At 41.0% G+C, this 25,840-nt stretch overlaps 2 protein-coding genes across 2 annotated transcripts; one reads left to right on the top strand and one right to left on the bottom strand.

Moving 5' to 3' along the window:
* LOC136440205 (galactokinase-like) lies at window positions 1–17,724 on the top strand. Its single transcript, XM_066436097.1, has 8 exons — window positions 1–193; window positions 4,368–4,557; window positions 5,238–5,356; window positions 6,299–6,438; window positions 7,928–8,109; window positions 8,786–8,936; window positions 13,300–13,462; window positions 16,769–17,724. Exons 1-8 carry the CDS (start codon window positions 32–34, stop codon window positions 16,841–16,843), a joined length of 1,182 nt encoding a protein of 393 aa, XP_066292194.1. The 5' UTR covers window positions 1–31; the 3' UTR covers window positions 16,844–17,724.
* Window positions 17,725–18,175: 451 nt separating this feature from the next.
* On the bottom strand, window positions 18,176–24,398 carry LOC136440207 (uncharacterized). Its single transcript, XM_066436099.1, has 4 exons — window positions 24,216–24,398; window positions 23,096–23,157; window positions 20,267–20,366; window positions 18,176–19,058 (listed from the first exon to the last, which is right to left on the bottom strand). The coding sequence occupies exons 1-4, from the start codon at window positions 24,344–24,346 to the stop codon at window positions 19,004–19,006; spliced, it is 348 nt and encodes a 115-aa protein (XP_066292196.1). The 5' UTR covers window positions 24,347–24,398; the 3' UTR covers window positions 18,176–19,003.
* Between the last annotated feature and the right edge of the window lie 1,442 nt (window positions 24,399–25,840).

Below are 25,840 nucleotides of genomic sequence, written 5' to 3'. Positions count from 1 at the left end.
CTTCCTGCGATCAGCTGTTCAGAGAAACAACATGGTGACCAGAGTGGAGTCCGCGGCCGAACTGGTGGCCAGAGCTGTGTCCACCTTCACTGACCACTACAAAGAGAAGCCCACGGTTGCAGTATGCGGTCCAGGAAGGGTCAATCTGATCGGAGAACACACGGACTACAACGAAGGCTTGGTTTTTCCCATGGTAAATCATATCTGAAATCGTGCAATGAGAATCCAAAGTTTAAGAATTGTTTTGCTAAACTTTGGTAAAGTTTTGCTGCCTTTGATTTTGCTTTTACTAACGCTAGATCGACCGTAGATTTGAGGGATCGTAAGAAAATGTACATCTACAAGACTTTAACGTATTATAGAAGACATTAAAACGATACGTCTACATATTTTGTATATCCTACGTTACCAGGAAAGTTTGGAATGTGCTTTGAAAACTCATAAAGGGGTGTGTAACGTTAATGGTTATAGATTAACCGGATATACAACGTTCAACTTCAATCAGTCACGTCCTGTGGTTTGTGCTACATTCATTTGAATTGTTAAGGTAGCTAAACTATTGATGGAAAGTTAATCATTGACAATGATACTATACACATGTAGGTCTGTCAGAATAGTATCACAGTAAAACTATAGATCATGGGTTCGTGGAAAAAGCTGGCTCTGTACATGTATACAATAAAATGTACCTGAAACGTTAAAAAAAGTTGGAAGGTAAGGTAATACAAGTGGAAGGTAATACAAGGAAACAAAGAAACTGGTAGGATGAGCCAGACAACAATAGGACCTTTGTTTGTCACAACAAGGAGGTTTTATATAGATATAACCTCCTTGGTCACAACAGCTAAATTCACAACAGATGTCTGACACTCCTGAGGGTTACTGTAGTTGATACCCAACAGCAAAATTAGCTTTTTGTTGTCTTCTATTCAGCCCACCCACTGACCCAGTTTTTCTTCAAAAAAATTCAATCAGATGCAAAACCCCCATGCATGCCCTTGGGGCTCAAGAAGACAGCCAGGGTAGACAGACAGGCCAGGTAGACAGGGCCAGCTTTTTCTGCAAAGCCTATATCATAGGTTATAGATTATACAAAGACACATACATACATATACATACAGACACACACACTGAGACCCAAACACACACAGAAACTATACTCTCCCACTATACTGACATTTTACTATATTTCTGTGTGCGTATGTGTCTTAGTGTGTCTGTGTGTGCGTGTGTGTGTGTAAATGTATGTGTGTGTGAATGTGCATATGTATTTCTGTGTGTCTGTGAATACATGTGTTTGTGTGTGTTTGTGCGCACCTGTATGCATGTGTTCATTTTATGTATATCATAATGGGTCCCAATTTAGCATGCCAAATCTAATTTAAAAAAGACAACAGCTAAGTATTATATTAGGTTTTAGTATAAAACATAGCTGCTGTCTTTCTGAATTGAGCAAAGAGCATTGACAGTACACCCCATGTGCTAAGGCACTCCTGTATGGGAAAGAGCTTAATAAGTCTGCATTCTCTGATTGCATTGGTATTGTTTATAATTACATCCATTGGGTAAACAGGCCTTTCACATTGTGATTGTTTTGAAGCTGTTTACCTTTCTTTCTGTTTGTTTAAATTAAAGAGTTTGACACATCCCATTTGATAGATTCATGGATTCAACTAAATTCTTGGGGGACGATAACCCTTACCGTGTACAAATACGTCAATATATCTCAAAGAATGTCTAGGCCTTAAAAATAAATTGAGTAAATGATACATTGGACTCAACATTTTGATTTACTCATATCTATTCATATACTAGTAGAACATTCATGTATATATTAGGTTAATCCATATGTATCCACTTGGCTATTTGTATGCCTTAAGATCTGTGTTAATAAAGATTTCCGTTTAATTATCTTATAATTAACAGGCCATTCCTATGGTGACAGTTATGTGCTTGTTTATGATTGACAGGCCCCTACAACGTTTGTTGTTGTTAATGAATGACAGACCCTCACCATGGTTACAGTAACAAGTTGATGTTTATGTTTGACAGGACCTTCCTATGCTAACTTTTAATATGGTGACAGAAGTTGTTGTTGTTGATTGACAGTCCCTCCCCATGGTGACAGTTGTTGTTGTTTCTGATTGAAGGCCCTCCCATGCTGACTGTTGTCATGATTGTTTATGATTGACCGGCCCTCCCCATGCTAACTATTGTTGTTGTTTATCATTGACAGGCCCTCCTCATGATAATCATTGTTGTTGTTTTATGATTGACAGGCCCTTCCTATGCTAACCATAGTTGTTGTTTATGATTGACAGGCCCTCCCCATGATAACTATTGTTGTTGTTTATCATTGACAGGCCCTCCTCATGATAATCAGTTGTTGTTTTATGATTGACAGGCCCTTCCTATGCTAACCATAGTTACTCCGGGAAGGAGGATGACCTCCTTCTGGGAGTATTGGAAATGCTTTTGTTTGCGCGTTCGCAGCTATAACTCACGATCCCGTTGTCGCATTGGTGTGTAACTTGGCATATCGTTTGCCTGGTTCGGCGTGGTGATGCACAATAGCTTTGTTACACCATAACTACTTTAAACTTCAATCCAATATCGTAATTGCACCCCTATAATTAATGCTATGTCCCACTGCCCTGCCATAGGGACCATGTTATAATCCGTTATGCATGACTGGAATACTTCAGGCAGATACGGGGTATAAATCTTCCTTACTTGCTGTGATCGTATAGTCACTGTTACATTGAAAAATAGACAACGTGCATCACCACACGCAACCTAGCAAACAATATACCAAGTTACATACCAATGCGGCAACGGGAATTGTGAGTTTTGGCTGCGAACATGTGCAGAGTGACCTCCAGTCTGTGTATTAAGTATGCCGTGTCCACTCGCAACTCGCATACAGTATGTGCGCACGGGACGGACGATGCACTTTTACGCACAGTGTGAAAATGGCAAATCTCTGGACCTTCAAACTTACCACAATTGTAGTTTATAATACGGAGGCTGTGACAATGTAAAAAGTTTACGTAGGGGATGAAAGATTGTTGAGAAATATCTCTCAGAAAAGTGCGCGCGCCAGTGTCACTTCCGGGTGGTTAGATCCGGTGACCTTTGACCTTCGTGAAATGTTACGATAATATAGATTAGCCTTTTTTATTGCAAATAGCTTGATAGCTATAGATCAGGCCGGCCTGCAATAAATTGTGGAAAGAGGATTTACTGCATATTTGTGATTTCTGATACATCTTAGTTGTAAGGCTGAATGGTTCGTTGATAATTGAAAAGGGGCTATCTAGATCTAACTTTGTGACTTTTCCCGGAATTTCTAGATCCCATCTGTGCCATGCTGTAAAAACATACATTTCAGCAGGTTGACCACTCCTGTATTGAAAGAAAAAGATAAACAAACACTTTTTCTTTACTTGCTCTAAAACACTACTTGGACTGTGCAGAGATGCAATTTGTGTGGGTCAATACTTGTACATACTATAAATACTTCACGGAGAATTGTGTCCTACGGACTCTTGTTGTTGTTTATGATTGACAGGCCCTCCCCATGATAATCATTGTTGTTGTTTTATGATTGACAGGCCCTTCATATGCTAACCATAGTTGTTGTTTATCATTGACAGGCCCTCCCCATGATAATCATTGTTGTTGTTTTATGATTGACAGGCCTTTCCTATGCTAACCATAGTTGTTGTTTATCATTGACAGGCCCTCCCCATGATAATCATTGTTGTGTTTTATGATTGACAGGCCCTTCATATGCTAACCATAGTTGTTGTTTATCATTGACAGGCCCTCCCCATGATAATCATTGTTGTTGTTTCATGATTGACAGGCCCTTCCTATGCTAACCATAGTTGTTGTTTATGATTGACAGGCCCTCCCCATGATAATCATTGTTGTTGTTTTATGATTGACAGGCCCTTCCTATGCTAACCATAGTTGTTGTTTATGATTGACAGGCCCTCCTCATGATAATCATTGTTGTTGTTTTATGACTGACAGGCCCTTCATATGCTAACTATTGTTGTTTATGCTTGACACTTTGGCCCTCCCCATGGTGACAGTTGTTGTTTATGATTGACAGGCCCTCCCCATGGTGACCATTGTTGTTTTTGATTGAAGGCCCTCACATGCTGACTGTTTGACAGTCATTGTTTATGACTGACAGGCCCTCCCCATGGTGACAGCTGTTGTTTATGATTGACAGGCCCTCTCCATGATAATCATTGTTGTTGTTTTATGATTGACAGGCCCTTCATATGCTAACCATTGTTGTTTATGCTTGACAGGCCCTCCCCATGATGACAGTTGTTGTTGTTTATGATTGACAGGCCCTCCCCATGGTGACAGTCGTTGTTGGTAAGAAAACAGACACGGGTGTGTGCCGTGTCGTCACCACGGCTCAGGACGCTGATGAACCCAAGGAGGTGGAGTTCCCCATACCGAGCACTGCCCACCCTCTCCAGCCTGGGAAACCTGCCTGGGCAAACTACGTCAAGGGTGTGGTCGCCAATTTCAAAGGTATTAGTCTTAGTGTACAATTTGTAATATTACTATTAGGTACCATTGGAAATGTGTTCTGGTATCCAGTACCCTAGAGGTACAATGCAGTGATAATCATTTAATAGGTATACTACATGTATAAATGCATTTAAAATCATGCGGTTTAAATTTCGCGGTAGGAACAAAAAAGGGTTTTCACAGCGCTTTTATGTTTGCTTTTGAGACAGTAGAGGGTGTTAGTCTGAAAAAAAAACACCGCAAACATAAAACTATTGCAAACATCTCTGCATTTACAGTAATAAATACCAGAACATCAATGTACAGGTTGGTACTGTATCTGAATAGACAGACTTAAGCATTTAGATTAACTTTTTACAGCTCAGTCTACAATATGCGAACAGATGTTAGGAGTGAATCAAATGACGGAAAATGGAATGTACAACCAGCATAGTTTAGAGGGCTTTCATTCGAATATTATATAACTTTTAAACTTAATTTGTTGCTAAAATGTTTGTTTTTTCTAACACAAAAATCTTGCTGTGTCCATCTATTTAACCTAGCCTGACTAAATCGCGCTCCTAGTGGCTGGCCCAACTGTAACCGCCCCCTAGGGGAGGGGGTCATTAACCTCTGCCAGAGTGCTTGTATCTGTAAACACAGGCTACTATTCAACCATAGAATCCTGTTTCTTTTTCCAGGTGAAGTTTGTTCCTTTGACGCTGTGTTGGCGTCCTCGGTGCCCCTGGGTGGGGGTCTGTCCAGCTCGGCCTCCCTGGAAGTGGCAACTTACACATTCCTGGAACAGCTCAACCCACAGGTAGGATTCAACCTAAATTCCTACGTTATATAAGAGTAAGACAATATTCAAACTCTACAACTGGATAAAATTCGGAGACTTAATTTCGGACGTTTTGAGTGACATCCATCACACTTCTGCAGCGTCACTAAAATGAACTGTCAAAACGAATACAATGCTAGTAATTCTAAATTCTTACATTGTTTACATTGTGGTATTACTAGTAGATGTGCCAATTCTGTTAAGATGACGGAATGGACGTGATTGGCATTAAGAAGTGATGGAATGACAGACACTGAGCAGAAATCTCTTCTTAAGTGTACCTACAAATAACTTGTTCGGTAAGTGTGTCAAAGCTGTACTCTAAACATCTAACGTCAACTCATTATTCCATATAAAATTTAGCTTTCACATGAAAAAACAGCTGTGTTACTGAGGCCTTCTCAAGAATGACATAAACACCTGGATATCTGAAGTGTACATACCTCGGTGATACAGATGCTGCATAAGTGGGGTATCTCTATGTAAATTATCAGAACAAACAAACACAACAGACCCAGGATGGCCGGAAAAAGTGGAAAGTTTAATGAAATCAACGTTTTCAGAATGAATACCTCGTTACCTTATAAGCTTTACTAAAAGTAATCCCCAAACAGATCTAACAGTGGCAAAGACCATATCCAACTGGCAAATTGAGTTTTTTTTTTCCTTTTGCCAGTTGGATACGGTCTTTGCCACCATTAGATCTGCTTGGAGATTAGCTCCCAAGTATCACTTAGCTCAACTGACTACGTCACAATCACGTAGCCACGTCATACCCATAGGTCAAATGGGCCAAAACTAAGGAGATAAATGTTTGTAGCTAAGGGTCCTTTTTTCTCAAATTTACTGTTTTTCTATTTTATGTGGCGGTCCTCTGTACCTGTTTGAGTTGACATGATAAAAGAGGTTTTATTGTTTCAGCACCCACCTGTCAGTCTGAAGGAGAAGGCCCTGGCCTGTCAGAAGGCTGAGCATGAGTTCCCAGGCATGCCCTGTGGCATCATGGACCAGTTCATCTCAGTCATGGGGAAGGAGGGGCATGCTCTACTGCTGGACTGTAGGTTAGTATATATACATGTAGAATACAAAACGGTGTATTCTGTATCACCAGAGGTACCAACATGCATGAGGGCAGGGACTGAGGCCGTTGCAGCATACACTTTGTTATAAGAAAAGAAACATACATTTCAATGCAAAATGCACCAGAATTTCAGAGAATTTTGTGTCCTCAAACCAAAACTTTTGATAACTGATCGATTCCAGTGTCCGAATCTGGTATTCAAATAATAAACAGCAATGCAACCAGCACATTTTAAGCGAGTTTGAATCGTCTGAATTGAAGAAGGGAAGCCCGTACCGTACCGTGAAGTACGTACTGGTCTGACCGTCTAGATCTAATGTTATCACAGCCCGGGTATGAACTATGATATAAAAAGTATTATCACCCTCTTATCATATCAATGAAGTGGGCAGAGGCTGACCACCATATTGGTGTCCTCAATTTACATTTTGCCGAACTATAACTCAAGTGTACATTGTCAGCATTTCTTACGTTCATTGGCAAATTTTTTGTTTTACTCTCCTTCCACCGCCTTTTACCTCCCAAAGCGAACAAAGTTAGATACTATTTTTTACACCTGGGTGGAGCGAGGAAAGTCGTGTTAAGTGCCCTTCCAAAGTACATAAATTATGTAATGTCTATCCAGGAATGCCAGGATGATCAAACCCACACTAGTAACCTTTCAATTTCATGTCCGCTAGCCACTGTGACTAGACCATTCAATGCCACACGTGAAATTAAAAGCCCTTATGATAATTGTAGAACCTGAAGAATCCAAAGATTAATATTTCAGTTATTTGTTATAATTTTGTTGTACTGTCTTATAGTTTTTGAAAACATTATGATACATGAATGATATATAATTGTACTTTGCATGCATGGGATAAGTAATAGATTTGCTTTTGTGTGATACCATCTTAATACTTGTATTACCAAGTAGTTACTGATACTCGATTCAGTACCAAGGATAGGTCCTGTCACAGATATGTTATAGTTAGTGATACTCAGTTCAGTACCAATGATATGTCCTGTCACAGATATGTACTAGTTGTTGATAGTTCAGTACCAAGGACATGTACAGTCACAGATTTGTAATAGTCGGTGATATTCAGTTCAGTACCAAGGACCTGTTCTGTCACAGAAATGTACTAGTTGTTGATAGTTCAATACCAAGGAGAGGTCCTGTCACAGATATGTACTTGTTGGTGATACTCAGTTCAGTACCAAGGACATGTTCTGTCACAGAAATGTACATTTGATATTAAGTACTTTCGCTTGATGATATATATTTAGCACACTGAATTGATCCGTCTCATCAAACGAGGCCATTTGTGGTGGACCGTAATTTTTGACATTCTGTGCTAATGCAGTCAGGAGCCCTATTGGGATGAGAGAACATGTCAATAGATTGTACAATAAAATCATATACTTGTTTTTGTCATGTAATCAAAGTCACTATTCTCTCGTACCCTACCTCTGTACTGTAATAGGTCGATGAATGCTGAGCTGGTTCCCCTGGACAATCCCGATGTGGTTGTCATGGTAACGAACTCCAACGTGCGTCACGAGCTGACGGGGAGTGAGTACCCCACCAGGAGGAGACAGTGTGAGGAGGCCGCCAAAATCCTGGGCAAGAAAAGTCTGAGAGAAGCTACAATGGACAACTTGGAAGGTTTGTACTATTTTCATGTGTAATAGGTGCAGGTCATAGGTGCTATTAGTATTGTCTTGCGTTATATATGTGTGTGTATAAGAGCATTCTTTGCCTCGATTTGTTTTATTGTTAAATCATTTCTAGTTTTACTTGGTGAGTGCTTTGCTAAGTTGGCATCATTTGATACTCCAGCATTATATATGATATAGCCAGACTGAATGGACCAATCACAAGCCTCTAATCCTATTGTTTATACAGTAATAGTGTCATAAGAATAGGTTGATATAGAAGAAAACCATGACTTAGTGGGTCTATACAAACTTGATGTCAACTTTTGAACAGTCACTGAAATGTCAGTGTCAGTCAGAATTTGCTTAGAAAATTGATGAAGACATTAATGTCCTGCTTTTGCCTCAGTGTTTATGGTGACATAACGCCTGGCTACTGACGTATAACCACCTTATGATCCTTTGCTCACTCAGTGGTTTATAATAGATGGTTATACATGTATGTAGGTCACTAGAGAAAGCGGGTCATTCACTGTAAATTTCAATGATGATACTTTTCTTAGTTAGCAAAGTTAATACTAACTAAAAAATGAGACCCCCTGTTACATGTATCACAAATGCTACAAGTTATGTATTATCATTCTGTAGTATTAAGAAAGTTGTCAAATCCAATGTTTTTCTCTCAGCTCACAAGGACAAGTTCGAACCCGAGGTTCTGTGTCGTGCTCGCCATGTCATCGGGGAGATCAGCCGCACAACAGAGGCTGCCGACGCCCTCCGAGCACGAGATTACGAGAAGTTTGGAAAACTGATGGTGGAGAGTCACAATTCCCTTAGGTCAGTAAAAACTTAGACTACTGGCAATAGCATAAATTGTTATGTTTCGCCAACGAAACATATTGTTTTTGTAAGGTTTCTTCTTCTTCTCCTTCTTCTTCTTCTCCTTCTCCTTCTTCTTCTCCTGTCAAATCTTCAAATCGCTTCTTCTCGGTCGTCCGTCGATCAAATTAGCTGAAATTTGGTATGCAGGTAGAGTACGTGTATACCCCTAGACCCTTTTTAAATTTTTTTCATATAAGTTTTTTAAATGATTTTATGGAGTTTTTTTGGTCATTTTCAGACAAAAGTCGCACATGATGGCCTCCAGTGCCGTGGTGTTGAAACCTGAGGACCTGAAATTTGGTTCAGTTGTGCATTGGATATTTACCCAAAGGACCCCATTATTTTTTTTGGCATACACTACTTCAAAATGATTTATTTTGCAATTTTTTCATGCAATTTTTGGTTATTTTCTGTCGGGGCCAGCAAGAACTAGGTCATACTGTAACATAAGCCCTCCTACACTTACCATGTCTGGGAGTTAAAACCAAGCAGATGTCAGGGGGTACCTCTACTAATGGTATTACAGAAAGTTATATGTACCTTATGTTACATGGTACGGATGTTATATTTGAGATGTAGGTACCTATAGGAAAGATGACTACACCTGACAATTACTTATGCTAATGAGGACCTAATTCGCATAATGTATGCATAAAGTTGTATGTCCCTTACCGTAAGGTTCCGGGTCGGAGTTCAATTGTGACCGGGGGTTGGGTCATGACCCGGTAATCTGCCGGAAGTGCGTGGTCGTCACCCTGATTTCTGCCCGAGATTGCTTGGTGATGGTTTTAGCTGTGTATGAATATTTTGAATCTTCTGAAAAGCCCGTGAGTTGTAGTATTTTTGGGCGCGGTGCAGTTGGTTCGCTATCGAAGCCTTTTTTTTATTAGTCCGCGGGAACGGTGATGCGGTTTTCTCGCCTGATGACCCAAATAGCATCGTTTTTAATGCATTTTCACCGAATTTGCGTCATCGGAGATTGCGAAAAAGTTATCACATGACTTTTTTATTTTTTTCATTTTTCAGAGACACCATTTACTAAGCTTTCTCAGCATATATGCCGTGACCCCAGGAAAACTCGTTTTTTCCGAGCAGGTTCGATCAAAAAAGTGTAAAAAAATGATAATTTTCGGATGCCAAATTTACATTTTACTATGGTTTCTACCCAAAATAAAGGGACAACGGACAATACCGATAAATACATCGGAAAACAGCAGAAAACCGCTTTTCGACCATGTCATTACATTTTCCGTCCTACTTTTCTCGGCGGAATTGTAGCCCGTCGACCTGAGGGTGTCGGCCTACATACGAAATCGCAAAAAAACTCCGGTCCGAGACCTTAAAAGGACGGCAGCGGCTACGTCGATGACGTCATAGATGACGTTATTTCGACGCATTCGAAAGCTTTTATCAAAATCTGTAAGTTTGTTTGAAAAAACCCCGAAGTTTGCCCTTTTTTCTCTTTTAAATTCGATATATCCATGGACAGGTGCTTGGCGCCCCCCTCCCCCATGTGCCCCCCCCCCCCCCCCCCCCCAAACCTCAAATACGGCCATCTTTAATCATTTCTGGCCGCCAAACCGTTTTTAAAAGGAATTCACTGACTACGTCATTTGATGGATGCCCATGTCTCAACTTGACCTTCGGTATGATTTTCGCGATGCCCCGCCTTTATGATGACTTAAATGGGTGAATGAAGCTAAAATCTAAGTGCTTTAAGCCTTCTTAAGGCGAAACTTGGTTTTCTGACTTTTGGTTCATCGCTCCTTAACGTCGCGATCTTTTCTTCTTTTGATGGTGTGAAGTGACAGCCTACTAGGCGCGCTACACATCTCGGACGCACTTATTTAAACTGCCCGCTTCTAGCTCTGATGATATGCTCCAGGTTGCGCTTTGGACTGTGTCAGAATGCATTCTTTTACACATTTAGGGAGCATTGTGCTGCTTAAGGGGCCTTTACGGCGAAGTAGTGAAGAATTTGATGTCGGACGCGTTTGATTCGGAATGTGCGACCCGTGGTCTACCAGTCTATACCAAAATTTGACATATTCTTCGTTTCAGTTAAAAGCTACGAACTTAAAACGCGACCCCCTGCTGTTTTCCTCGAGAACCATGACGTCACTGCGTGACGTCACCGACGCCAACTCTTAAAGAGGCTTTTCTGCCAATATGCAGCTCCGAAACGACAGAAAGTCCGCATAATGTCCAAGCCAAGGGCATGAGCAGGCTCTCCATCCCGTTTTACCTGTTTTTTGAAAAGCGATGTCCTGAAAAATGATGTTTTTATCAATTTCCCTACTGTAACGTTGTTAAGGCCTGCACGTTGGCAAAATAGCCTCAAAACACAGTGTTTTTCACATGACTTTAAACCCCTGCTGCGGGAAAAGTAATAGTCGCAGATACGCCAAATTTGGATATATGGTGGATATAACTTTTCTGAAAATTTTGAAGAAATTTTAAGACAAAATATGTTTCTTAAGGTTCCGGGTCGGAGTTCAATTGTGACCGGGGGTTGGGTCATGACCCGGTAATCTGCCGGAAGTGCGTGGTCGTCACCCTGATTTCTGCCCGAGATTGCTTGGTGATGGTTTTAGCTGTGTATGAATATTTTGAATCTTCTGAAAAGCCCGTGAGTTGTAGTATTTTTGGGCGCGGTGCAGTTGGTTCGCTATCGAAGCCTTTTTTTTATTAGTCCGCGGGAACGGTGATGCGGTTTTCTCGCCTGATGACCCAAATAGCATCGTTTTTAATGCATTTTCACCGAATTTGCGTCATCGGAGATTGCGAAAAAGTTATCACATGACTTTTTTATTTTTTTCATTTTTCAGAGACACCATTTACTAAGCTTTCTCAGCATATATGCCGTGACCCCAGGAAAACTCGTTTTTTCCGAGCAGGTTCGATCAAAAAAGTGTAAAAAAATGATAATTTTCGGATGCCAAATTTACATTTTACTATGGTTTCTACCCAAAATAAAGGGACAACGGACAATACCGATAAATACATCGGAAAACAGCAGAAAACCGCTTTTCGACCATGTCATTACATTTTCCGTCCTACTTTTCTCGGCGGAATTGTAGCCCGTCGACCTGAGGGTGTCGGCCTACATACGAAATCGCAAAAAAACTCCGGTCCGAGACCGTAAATGCTGCGGATGTCATCTTTGAGATGTAGGTACCTTTAGGAAAGGCGAACACACCAGACCATAAATTATGCTAATGAGGACCTAATTTGCATAATCAATGCATGAAGTTGTATGTCCCTTACCATAAAAGCTGCGGATGTCATGTTTGAGATATAGGTACCTTTAGGAAAGGCGAACACACCTGGCCATAAATTATGCTAATGAGGACCTCATTTGCATGATTTATGCGTAAACTTGTAATTCCCTTACCGGAAAAGCTGCAGATGTCAGATTTGACATGTACGTACCGTTAGCAAAGGTGATCACACCTGGCCATGAATTATGCTAATGAGGACCTCATTTGCATAATTCATGCATAAACTTGTATTTCCCTTACCGTGACAGCTGCGGGTGTCATCTTTAAGATGTAGGTACCATTAGGAAAGGTGAATGCACCTGGCCAAAAATTATGCAGAAACTTGGATTTGCCCAGGAGTTATTTTGGGACAGCCCACTTCTTGCATGAGGAGTATGGGCGAAACATCCTGAATTTGCTCTTAAAGCAAATGACGGCCAGTCTAGTTTAATCTTCATCCTGCTGAAATGATCTGTTGGTACATGCTTAAACAGCAGGGAGAAGGTTAATTAAGGATCTATAATAGAACTGATATGCTGAAACACTAGAGGTGAGTTGAGAGAGACTACTGGCCCTTAAGAATCAAACTTGGGCCCGCCAGTCCACATCCCGCCCGGGCCAGCCTTAAACACTTAACTTACTAGTACTAGTACTAACAGTAGTAGGCTAAAAGGTCTCGATCAGTTGAACCTGAAGCCCACTGTTACACTACTCCCCCTTTTCTTTTTAAGATTCATCCTCAAATCACCGAGTGAAACTCTAGAGGCGAAACCCGGTCCCGCCAGTCCACAGGCCACACGCTTTAACGACTAGGCTGAAAGGTCTAGTCCAGTTAGACTGGTCAGTTGGAGGTGCTTGAACCCCACAGTTACAATGTCATCAGAAAAAAGCCGCAGACCCATACAGCCTGCTATTGAACCCCAGTTACAATGCCATCAGGAAAAAGCCGCAGACCCATACAGCCTGCTAAGTTTGCTAGATAATTTCAAGGGTTATGTCTGTGTGCATTTTGATTATTTGCATTCACTGTGTAATGTGCTTTTGTACTGGTTCTTTAGGGATGACTATGAGGTGAGCTGTGCAGAGCTGGACACACTGGTGTCTGCTGCCATCGAGTGTACGGGTGTGTACGGGTCCAGGATGACTGGGGGAGGGTTTGGTGGCTGTACTGTCACCCTACTGTCAGCTACAGCTGTGCAGGACACCATCAGTCACATCAAGGTTAGTATTAACCCTCCCAGTGTTACTGTACTGGTGTGTACGGGTGCAGGATGACTGGGGGAGGGTTTGGTGGCTGTACTGTCACCCTACTGTCAGCTACAGCTGTACAGGACAGCATCAGTCACATCAAGGTTAGTATTAACCCTCCCAGTGTTACTGTACTGGTGTGTACGGGTCCAGGATGACTGGGGGAGGGTTTGGTGGCTGTACTGTCACCCTACTGTCAGCTACAGCTGTACAGGACACCATCAGTCACATCAAGGTTAGTATTAACCCTTCCTGTGTTACTGTACTGATGTGTACGGGTCCAGGATGACTGGGGGAGGGTTTGGTGGCTGTACTGTCACCCTACTGTCAGCTACAGCTGTACAGGACACCATCAGTCACATCAAGGTTAGTATTAACCCTAATGTCACTTTACCGGTGTGTACAGGTCCAGGTTAGTATTAACCCTCCAAGTGTTACTGAACTGGTGTGTACAGGTCTAGGGTTACTGTACTGATGTGTACGGGTCCAGGATGACTGGGGGAGGGTTTGGTGGCTGTACTGTCACCCTACTGTCAGCTACAGCTGTACAGGACACCATCAGTCACATCAAGGTTAGTATTAACCCTTCCTGTGTTACTGTACTGATGTGTACGGGTCCAGGATGACTGGGGGAGGGTTTGGTGGCTGTACTGTCACCCTACTGTCAGCTACAGCTGTACAGGACACCATCAGTCACATCAAGGTTAGTATTAACCCTAATGTCACTTTACCGGTGTGTACAGGTCCAGGTTAGTATTAACCCTCCAAGTGTTACTGTACTGGTGTGTACAGGTCTAGGGTTACTGTACTGATGTGTACGGGTCCAGGATGACTGGGGGAGGGTTTGGTGGCTGTACTGTCACCCTACTGTCAGCTACAGCTGTACAGGACACCATCAGTCACATCAAGGTTAGTATTAACCCTAATGTCACTTTACCGGTGTGTACAGGTCCAGGTTAGTATTAACCCTCCAAGTGTTACTGTACTGGTGTGTACAGGTCTAGGGTTACTGTACTGATGTGTACGGGTCCAGGATGACTGGGGGAGGGTTTGGTGGCTGTACTGTCACCCTACTGTCAGCTACAGCTGTACAGGACACCATCAGTCACATCAAGGTTAGTATTAACCCTAATGTCACTTTACCGGTGTGTACAGGTCCAGGTTAGTATTAACCCTCCAAGTGTTACTGTACTGGTGTGTACAGGTCTAGGGTTACTGTACTGATGTGTACGGGTCCAGGATGACTGGGGGAGGGTTTGGTGGCTGTACTGTCACCCTACTGTCAGCTACAGCTGTACAGGACACCATCAGTCACATCAAGGTTAGTATTTACCCTCCCAGTGTTACTGTACTGGTGTGTACGGGTCCAGGATGACTGGGGGAGGGTTTGGTGGCTGTACTGTCACCCTACTGTCAGCCACAGCTGTACAGGACACCATCAGTCACATCAAGGTTAATATTAACCCTCCCAGTGTTACTGTTCTGGTGTGTACGGGTCCAGGATGACTAGAGGAGGGTTTGGTGGCTGTACTGTCACCCTACTGCCAGCTACAGCTGTACAGGACACCATCAGTCACATCAAGGTTAGTATTAACCCTCCCAGTGTTACTGTACTGGTGTGTACAGGTCCAGGATGACTGGAGGGGGGTTTGGTGGCTGTACTGTCACCCTACTGCCAGCTACAGCTGTACAGGACACCATCAGTCACATCAAGGTTAGTATTAACCCTCCCAGTGTTACTGTACTGGTGTGTACAGGTCCAGGATGACTGGAGGAGGGTTTGGTGGCTGTACTGTCACCCTACTGCCAGCTACAGCTGTGCAGGACACCATCAGTCACATCAAGGTTAGTATGTTCCCTCCCAGTGTTACTGTACTGGTGTGTACAGGTCCAGGATGACTGGAGGAGGGTTTGGTGGCTGTACTGTCACCCTACTGTCAGCTACAGCTGTACAGGACACCATCAGTCACATCAAGGTTAGTATGTTCCCTCCCAGTGTTACTGTACTGGTGTGTACAGGTCCAGGATGACTGGAGGAGGGTTTGGTGGCTGTACTGTCACCCTACTGTCAGCTACAGCTGTACAGGACACCATCAGTCACATCAAGGTTAGTGTTATCCCACCTAATGTTACTGTACTGGTGTGTACGGGTCCAGGATGACTGGGGGAGGGTTTGGTGGCTGCACTGTCACCCTGCTGTCAGCTACAGCTGTACAGGACACCATCAGTCACATCAAGGTTAGTATTAACCCTCCCAGTGTTACTGTACTGGTGTGTACGGGTCCAGGATGACTGGGGGAGGGTTTGGTGGCTGCATTGTCACCCTACTGTCAGCCACAGCTGTACAGGACACCATCAGTCACATTAAGGTTAGTATTAACCCTCCCAGTGTTACTGTACTGGTGTGTACGGGTCCAGGATGACTGGGGGAGGGTTTGGTGGCTGTACTGTCACCCTACTGTCAGCTACAGCTGAACAGGACACCATCAGTCATATCAACGTTAGTATTAACCCTCCCAGTGTTACTGTACTGGTGTGTACAGGTCCAGGATGACTGGGGAGGGTTTGGTGGCTGTACTGTCACCCTACTGTCAGCTACAGCTGTACAGGACACAATCAGTCACATCAAGGTTAGTATTAACCCTCCCAGTGTTACTGTACTGGTGTGTACAGGTCCAGGATGACTGGGGGAGGGTTTGGTGGCTGTACTGTCACCCTACTGTCAGCTACAGCTGTACAGGACACCATCAGTCATATCAACGTTAGTATTAACCCCCCCAGTGTTACTGTACTGGTGTGTACATGTACGGGTCCAGGGTTACTGTACTGGTGTGTACAGGTCCAGGATGACTGGAGGAGGGTTTGGTGACTGTACTGTCATATCAAGGTTAATCCTCCCAGTGTTAGTATGTACGGGTCCAGGATCACCGAGCGAGAGTTTGGTAGCTGTTCTCTGATTGCTTCAGAATCAGATACTCAAAGCACCTGCTGGCGATTGATAAATACAGACACAGATAATTTTGCCATATTCTGGAATTGATGATTTTCCTTGTCATATAGCATATTATGGATTCCGAAATAGAATAAAATACGCCAGCTTTGCACATAAGGAAGAGACTCGGTAGCTTTAACAGGTTTGGATACCAGGCTACTTGAAAGCCTGGTATCTCTTTTGATCTCTTTGCAAAACTTCTTCTTTTTTGATCTCTTTGCAAAACACGGCCTCATATTAAGTGCAGGTTAAACTACAGTCTGTACTTTTTGTTGTCATTCTTTCAGGAAAAATACACCGGAAAGCCCACATTCTTCATCACCACTCCAGCTGCTGGTGCCAGTGTGCTGCAGATCCCATAGGTCAACTAGCAACAAACCAGGACTGATACAGCACAGCAAAGGGACAAGTTATACTCAATATGAGTATTCAGCTGGGAACCCAAAATGTTTGATTTTGTACATGAGGGGAGGGGATACAGGAAGGAAAAATAAGAAATATTTCAGTAAGGTATGACCCAAAATTAAAATATGAATGAAAGGTGCCCCATAGAAAATTTTGCTACAAAATTGATGCTTGAGAAGCATAACTCAGGATTAGAAGTGAAATCAGGATTCAAATCAACTCAGATATAACTGATATCAAGAGGCTCTTGAATCATGAACAATTTTTGTTCTGACAAATTCAGCAGATTGAACAAGCGTGTACACAAATTAGTTTTCTTGACTCAGAAGACAAGAAATCGATTATATATCTAATTGAATAGGAATTCCTACAATATGTTTACCATGCAGTATAGTTAATGGAAAAGCTTTTAAAGCAGAATTTAAACGCCAATTATAAGAAAGTGAAGTGTGTAATTTCCTTCAGTTTCAATATTGGAAATTGATCTCAGGTATAACACTCCACTCATCATCATCATCTATCGGCCTCCACTCATAATTATTTAGTACCTTAACTTTCTTCCTGCAATAGGTACTTTTGACACCAAATATATTCTGGTTGCAGAGTTGTGTAGGCAGCAGAGAAGGTTTAACTTTTAGGTACAGCATGTAGTCTGTGTAATGCAAACATTGTAACAGTTGTCCATATCTCTAACTGGCCGTTATAACTTAAGCGTTGTACCTGAACCTCTGATGCCGCATTAAAGGCACTCAGAGCATTTTATGAGGCTTGAAAGCTGGAAATATTATAGTTGCTGTAATCTTTATGAAATTGACATTAAATGCCACTGTTTACCACATTTGTGTGTGGATTTCTTATCAAAAGTGCTCAAAAACGGTACAAAAATATGCTACATGGTGATTTTAGTTTCACGCTCAGTCAGTGTAAATAGACCAATACCATAGCCCCGCCCACCTCCGTCAAAACGTAGAAATGCAAAATTAAAACATAAAGGTGCAAATATTTGACGGACATGCAGTCACTCTCTCATTGGTTGAGCTGATAATTGTGATGTACAGTCAGGATTTTCTATCAGTTCTCACCACACACCGACATCGCATCTTTGCTATTTTAATGTCGATATGTAATGGCATGGTGTTATTGAAACTTACATGTGTTGGAATGACTAGAAATTGGAGTTTTGTTATTCATGTTTCAGGCCTCATAAAATGCTCTGGATGACTTTAAGCAGTACGCAGCACTAGTAATTGTACTAGTCCCGATACATGTACACAGCAGTAAACCACAACTTTGAATTGTGCAACTGTGCATCCTGATGTTTATTGGTGAAGGACTATGTAATGTACAATGTATTCCCCCTAAAACAATTTGTGACAAGACAATTGTGCGATTGGAATTGTGAACAGAAAATCACACAGTGCTTAATAATTTCCAATTGTAAAACTAAAAACTGCGATAGTGTGCTTTACATGATTTATCTCTCAGTCTCACATGCTGTTCTCTTCAGCGAATGTAAGTCATTAAAACTGATGTACATAATACAATGACATTGGTTCAGGACTTTTATTATTTTGCAGGATGATATTTTTTTAAGACATGCTGATTATTGCATGCAGTTAGAAAACATAATAATTAAGTCAGTTTTGCCAAAATCCTAACAATTGTATTTGACTAAAAATTTGCCGCTTGAAATTGAAATTTATTTGTCAGAATATGCTTTTCTACAATAATTTTGGGGACATGCATTTCCTGAATTCTTTAATCTTATAAGTATAAAAAACATCACTCAAGCACAAATTCATTTCACAAAGGGATTCCAGGTTACATTTACGTGTTGAATTTTTTTCATACTTCTGTAACATTGTGTGAAAAGTCATTCTGTGATATACTGCTTGGAATGTTTAAAATGTGATAGGTTGATATCAGTAACACCAGTGGATGTTGGTCCCACTACAAGCTATAGCTATATTAACAGCACACATTCTATATTTCTCACCAGTCAGAGAGAAAGCAAGTATAATATTAGTGTTTATGTGTTAAACATCCAACTTATATGCATGGGTTTAATTAGATCTAGACCTTCTGCACTGACGGCTGGATCTCTAATGTGCAGGGATTCAGTTGATCTCCAGGATCTCGATCTCAAACATGAGATCAGCATTGGGGGTGATCGTGTGCTGGTTAAGGAAAGGCCACAAAAAAGCAGGCAAATTCACATAAAATAGTTATACCTACAATAAGGACTAAATTTTTTCTGACACTTTTGGGTTCATCATTGTCCTTTAGCTCGAGATAGAATATCATAGCTCAGTGCTGGAAATACTGGGTGCATGTGCACCCAAAATCGGCGCTGTGCACCTAATTTTTGACTGAGGGTGCACGAATGCACCTAGATATTTTTGGTAGGCTATGGGGTGGAGGTATACTTGTACACTAGTATATGTAGAATATTCTTGAACTTTAAGAATCAGAAAAAGTAAAATAAATTTGTTTGATATGATGTATTGCTAATTTTGAAGTTAGCTAAAGAATTTAAGATTGTAGTTCTAGTAGTAGGGTTTATAAATATGTTTTGCTGATATTTTACTCTCAGTATTATATGTTCAAATGTGGGTAATATTCGCCGATGACTGTCTGTTATATGTAGAACTGTCCACACATAATGATTCACAACTTCTGCAAAAAGATCTGAACGCACTAGAGGAATGGCAAAGCAAATGGCTCATGCAGTTTAATCCCGAAAAATGCTACATTATGCACATAACAAGCAAAAGGACCCCACATGTAACTAGCTACCAGTTTTGTGGTAAGACTTTAGCAACAACAAAAAAACACCCATACCTGGGTGTTACATTAACAACCGACCTAAAGTGGGGTGCCCATGTCAACAACATAACAAACAAGGCTAAACAGACGTTGGGAGTGATCAAACGAAACTTGTGGGCATGCCCATTGAAGGTAAAATCACTTGCGTACACATCACTAGTAAGACCAAACCTAGAATACGCCGCAACAGTATGGGATCCATATACCAAGAAAGACACGTGCCTGCGAAGCTGGTGTGTTACGCCGAATGGCGGTTATACCGGCTATACAGATACAGATTATGCACCCAAAATTCTTTTTGTGCACCTGCCCTGTACATAGCTTATCAACTATTCCAAAGTCTTTTTGCGGAAAATCACGAATTGAAACTCCATGCCTGGCGCAGTACTGTCTAAGCTCCCACAGCCAAGCTATTCCCACAAACTTAAAACACAGCAAAAAATTCCCTCTCCTACAGTAACTGCAAAGTAATAAATAAGTATCTGCAAACATAAGAAATTTACAGTGATGAGGAAAACACTTTTCTGTGTATTTTTTATGACAATAAAGGATATCCCCAAGCTGGAAAGCCTGAAGCCCCGTAGCCTTTCTTAGAATCGATGGTCAGCTTGGCGATCTCTCCTTTGTGCATGGACAGGCAGCCTTCATCCCAACCTACAGTTAACAAATAATAGTAGTTAGACATCTGAACAATTGAGTGAATGTAGTAGTTTGATACGATTGAATCACATGTACAATTGCCGCTTGTTGCCAATTGTTCAATCAATTATAAGTATTTTGGGGCAACGTCCCAACACAAACTTGTATCCCAAGAGGTGACGAATTGTCCAGTCGCAAAACATGAAACCTGACCCCATCTCATTAACAGTGACCATGGCAGTCAGGGCTTTACTCTGAAGAATTTCTGTCGGGCTAATCTGACCAACCACTGCATATTATCTGACCAGACATTGAGGATTTTCTGACCAATCAATGACAAGCCACCTTTTTCACTAGGACGGTACTGTTCCACAAACATACTAGTAAGGATTATAGGAAGTGTGAAAAAAGGTGAACTGGAATTTCAAGTAATACTATGCAGACAACAGTCCTCTAAGATGTTTTGCTTAGATCTTATTTTGATGATGAAGTTATAATAAGTTCTTGATTCTTACTCTCATCTCCCAAATAAACATACCCCCCGGAATAAACATACCCCCTGGACAAATTTTCAAAATCTAATAAACATACCCCCCGGAATAAACGTACCCCCCGGAAAATTACCAAATTTACACGTTAACTGTGTCCATGCTACTTCTGTCTTAGGGAAAGAAGATGATAAGCAGGTAGATTCTTTTTATTTACATATTCTATAATAATGAACTGAATAACTGTAGATATCTTGTTCAAATTATAATCATTTTCTCCACTTTTGGAAAAATTGGGCATAGGTTCCCTGCGGGGGCCAACGGTGCTTCAAATTCAATAAGTGAAAATGTACATGATACATGTATTTTCTACTTGGAACTTGAACCAAGTGATCAAGGAAAATTGTTGTATAAACTGGCATATCATTAAAACAGAAGTAGTTGCCAAACTTCTCAGTTCACTTGCATGGGCAACACCTTGTACAAATGTATCAACATTTAGAACTTGAACAGAAAATTACCATATCCTGAATATCCGATGAAAATACAAGTATTACATATTTGTAAAAGCCATGTAGAAAAGGTTGAACTATGACATGTATGATGTTAGTTGTTACTAGTACTTTTTCTTGCTCAACTTTCCATTTATCATGTGTGCATTGCATATAGAAACATGGATTCATTTTGTAAACATTACTAGAAGTATATGCTTTCCACAAAATCACATTATTATAAAGAACATTATCATATATTCTCCTTTATTGTGTTGTTGCAATCCGAATAATTTCAAATCCAAAAATTACCCTTGATGTATGCAGAAAAAATCTTTCATTTTGAGAAACTTAGTTGTCAACAAATTCATTGTTTAGATGTGAGAAATCTCAGGCTTGCTCTATTTTGTGCTCTCTCTTTCTGATTAAAAGTTCCTTGGTTACATCTAAAACATTGCCACAAACCACAGGGTTCTCATGTTACACATCAAAGCGCGAGTCAGACGGAGCGGCACCGAACACAGGAACACAGACAGTAAGGGGCGGGGCTAACAGAGAGCTACATGAAGTTCTGAGAATACTCAGCCAATTTGTTTGTAGGGGAGTGATTTTTGTCAAAACATCGTAGGTGATAATTACTGAAAATAGATTGCAACTTAGTGTTGTTTATCAACTATTAAGTGGGAATTCACTTTGTTGAAATACCACACATTTCTGACAAAGACAAAAGAGTTTTATTGGAAGATCAAAAAGAGCTGTTTCCCCTTGGTAGAAGTGAGTTCTTCCGTCCGTGGGAAACTTCTAGTGGCGTGCGTTACTGTGCTGTGGCGATTTTCCAAGGGCTGAATTTTCATGTTTGTGGTAGGAACCGTAGGATTTAAGTGTTTTTGTAGATTTTAAAAGTATTGTTCAGTTTTTAATGCTAAGACACTGTTATAATGTGGTGTTATTTTCATATTCTAAAAGTTTTTAGGAAAGGCTGTATTTCACGTGAGTAGAATTTACATGAGACTCAATGGTAACTTGAGCATTCATGGTGTTGATTACGTTGTTCCAAGGTTGTTCTTTTGGCAATGTTTTTGTCTTTTTCGAGCGCAAATTTTGCGATCTCTGTAAGAATTCAGATGGTCTAGAACAAAAAAAGACTGTCAATGTTGTTTATATGAAAAATAGATTTCAAAACTTAAGTGTGGCGTCTTATTTTGTCTGAGATAACAACATTTACTTTGTAGCGAGATCGACTGACATGTTAGTACCGCCAGGATTTCAAATGCCGGGTCATAGCAGCAGGGAAATCAACGCCGCTAGGCCGAAAAATAGCAAATTATGAGCAAAAATGTCGGGGAAATATGGACAGGAACACCCAAACTTTCGATTTTGATGGGATCCCTGGTTAGCAAAACTCTGATTTTCAAAAAATTAATAAACGTACTGTCCAAAATAAGAACGTACTGGGTGGATTTTGAGGCTGAAAAAAATAAACGTACCGGTACGTTTATTTGGGAGATGAGAGTAGGCATTTCAGAAGTGTCATTTATATATTAAGTACAACCTCCATTTGGCTCTATGGAGGTTACTTGTATGTAGCCCTGCAACAATTTTTGCCCCGGCCACCACAGACTATATAATATAATGCAAACTGTGAACACATGGGTCATGTTACCTTCCCAATTGAACAAATCAATACTTTTGCTGAATAAAATAATATTATAGTTTGTATTTTGGTGACTTTCGTATATATAATAGAAGAAAGAATCATACTTACCCTGGATGACTTTCCCCAGGCCTACTTGAAAAGTGAAGGGCTTCTGACCAGGGTCCTTGGTGCTGTGGAATAAAGACATAACTGTAGTAAATGCATTGGAGTTTGCTGGGATTTGAATTTGCAGTAGGGAGAGAGTCGACTTGTTCACCGTGGTGTTAGGTTCGACAGAAGAAACAATCTTTGCAGTGGTTTTAAGTTTCCCCCCTTGAAGACCCTCTTCTTACATTAAAATAAAATAAAGATCCAATGACCCGGAGGTCAAGGGACTAGGTAGGTACTAGTAGGTAAGATCCATCCCAATATGATTGCATTATACTGCATGCAGAACCCCCTCTCTACACCCTCCCCCCGGCCGGTGAAAAAAAGGTAAAGCAGGCATCCTCAATTGAGGTGAAGCATAATAGCTAGTGGTAGTGCAATGCGGCTTTGCTACGGCTCGCGTTTTTTTGCCAAGCACATTAAGTACAGCCATCCAGACACAATGACGCCACCATGGTTACCATTTGAGGGCCTGCATAATGATTGAAATCAGACCCTTGAAAGGATTGATGCCAGTTTTATGTTAACATAATTCACTTCATCGACTAAACTGTAAAGCATGACCAAAGAAAAACTGAAGCTAAATAGCAGGACTTCCTAAATTCAGCATTATCTAGATGATAAATCCCCATGCATGCAGACCCCTCTAAAATAAAGATAAAGACCCCTCTAACTACTTGGTAAAAAAAATGTGTTCTAGCAAAATATGTACTAGTGAATGACCTACTATTGTCCCGTCCACATCCCTAATATTGTAAATTCGTAATGTTAACATTGCAATGATCATATTCACTAAAACAGGGCTCAAAATACAAACTGAACTTGAATTTTATTTAGCTAATTGTGTGCCAAACGCTAACCAAGCCATTAATATATGCATTATTGGCAACTGCGAGTAATCTTTTAGCAGATATTTCAAAAGGAATGTCGCAACTGTAAACATAAAACTTCAGAAAAATGTGTCAGTATTAAAGAAAACATCACGATATTCACTCCAAACATCTGCTTGGAGATATACAAAGGAAGCTTCGGGAAGCCTCGTGTCACAGCACAATGGTGTCAAATAAGGATTTTGTCTTACCTCCAGAATTTCTTGGGAGGGGTGACCAGGTTCCCTGTACAGTGTACGGTGATTGTGTTACCCGTCTTTACCTGAGGACCGCTACCTGGTCGCACAATCTCCTTCAAAACTCCCTGGGTCACCTGAGACATCTTAGCAGTACTGTATGCGGAAGTATCAAGATAGACAGAAACTAGCACGCAGTGTGCGTACGCAAGATTCGATGCGTAAACGTAAATGTAGCAGTACATTTGCCGTGTGTTCATTCCTATATATTCGTGGACATTACACCTTCTTTCTCGTTGTCCCTTCTTACATTTCTTGAGCAAAACGAAAAAAAATATTTCTGCAGCCCAAACTTAATCGCAGTGTCAAGTTTTAACGCACAACGTCTAAACACAAATAAACACAACTGCAGTACCAAAGGTGACCGCTATACTATTGAGCGACAGTCTATTTTTTTGACACGCCTCATTTGCGGAGCGTCAAATTTAATTAAAAGAGCTTCCGCGATTAAGGGTACCACACAATCTTACCAAATGAGACAAGGTGAGATTCAGCTACATTATATCCGTTAGGTGTGAATGACACAGGGTATTAGATTCAGCGATCCCTTAGATGTGTCATTCAATGACACAAGCTAAGATTCAGCTACATTGTGCCCCTTAGGAGCCCTTAGGTGTGTCACCCTTAGGTGTGTCATTGAATGACACAGGATAAGATTCAACTATCCCTTAGGTGTGTTATTCAATGAGACAAGGTAAGATTCAGCTATATACATTGTATCCCTTAGGCGTGTCATTTAATGACACATGGTAAGATTCAGCGATCCCTTAGATATATCATTCAATGCAATGACACAAGCTACGATTCAGCTACATAGCATCCATTAGGTGTGTCATTCAATGACACAAGGTTAAGATTCAGCTATTAGGTGTGTAAGTCAATGACACAGGGTAAGATTCAATTACCTCTGAGTTGTACACTTCAAAGCAAAAGTGTTTTATATTTTCTTGCATACTTCCTGTATTTCACACTCCGTTCACAGATTAAGGTTTTGAAATGTTGATATCGGAATGTTCACTAAACATTGTGCTATTTTGTTCAGCCTATTGAAATGATATACATTTGCTTGTACAGTGCTTATCTCTACAAATACAATATGGTGCTGAATTTCCAGTATCATGATGCATTCAAGTTTAATTTTGAATTTGTTGGAATACATCGACCAAAATCTTTCAAAGAAGAGAATACCTACCTATTGTGGCATCGTGTGGCGTAATCGGTAGGGTGTTTCGCCCAGAACCGAGAGGTCCCGGGTTCGAAACCCCGATATGCCCCGATGTTGTGCCCTTGGGAAAGGCACTTTACACGGCTTTCCTCACTCCACCCAGGTGTGAATGGGTACCTGACTTCGGTTAGGGAAGATCGTATTCAGATCACCTGCTGGCGCCGAATGGCAGGCGCCCAGACCCTTGCGACAGTTCCACAAAGTGCAAGTGTGGAGTAATCACAAATGTATGTATCTGTTGTGCATTATGTGATTGTAAACCCTGCATCAATCCAGCACTGGCTGCTATTGCACGGGTAGTTTCTGACCAATAAACCATTATTATTATTATTATCATTACCGATCCTAATTATTT

This window comes from Branchiostoma lanceolatum, chromosome 8 (assembly GCF_035083965.1).
Source record: "Branchiostoma lanceolatum isolate klBraLanc5 chromosome 8, klBraLanc5.hap2, whole genome shotgun sequence".
NCBI lineage: Eukaryota > Metazoa > Chordata > Leptocardii > Amphioxiformes > Branchiostomatidae > Branchiostoma > Branchiostoma lanceolatum.
The sequence above is the reverse complement of the archived record's forward strand: the minus strand, read 5'-3'. Positions and strand labels throughout refer to the sequence as shown.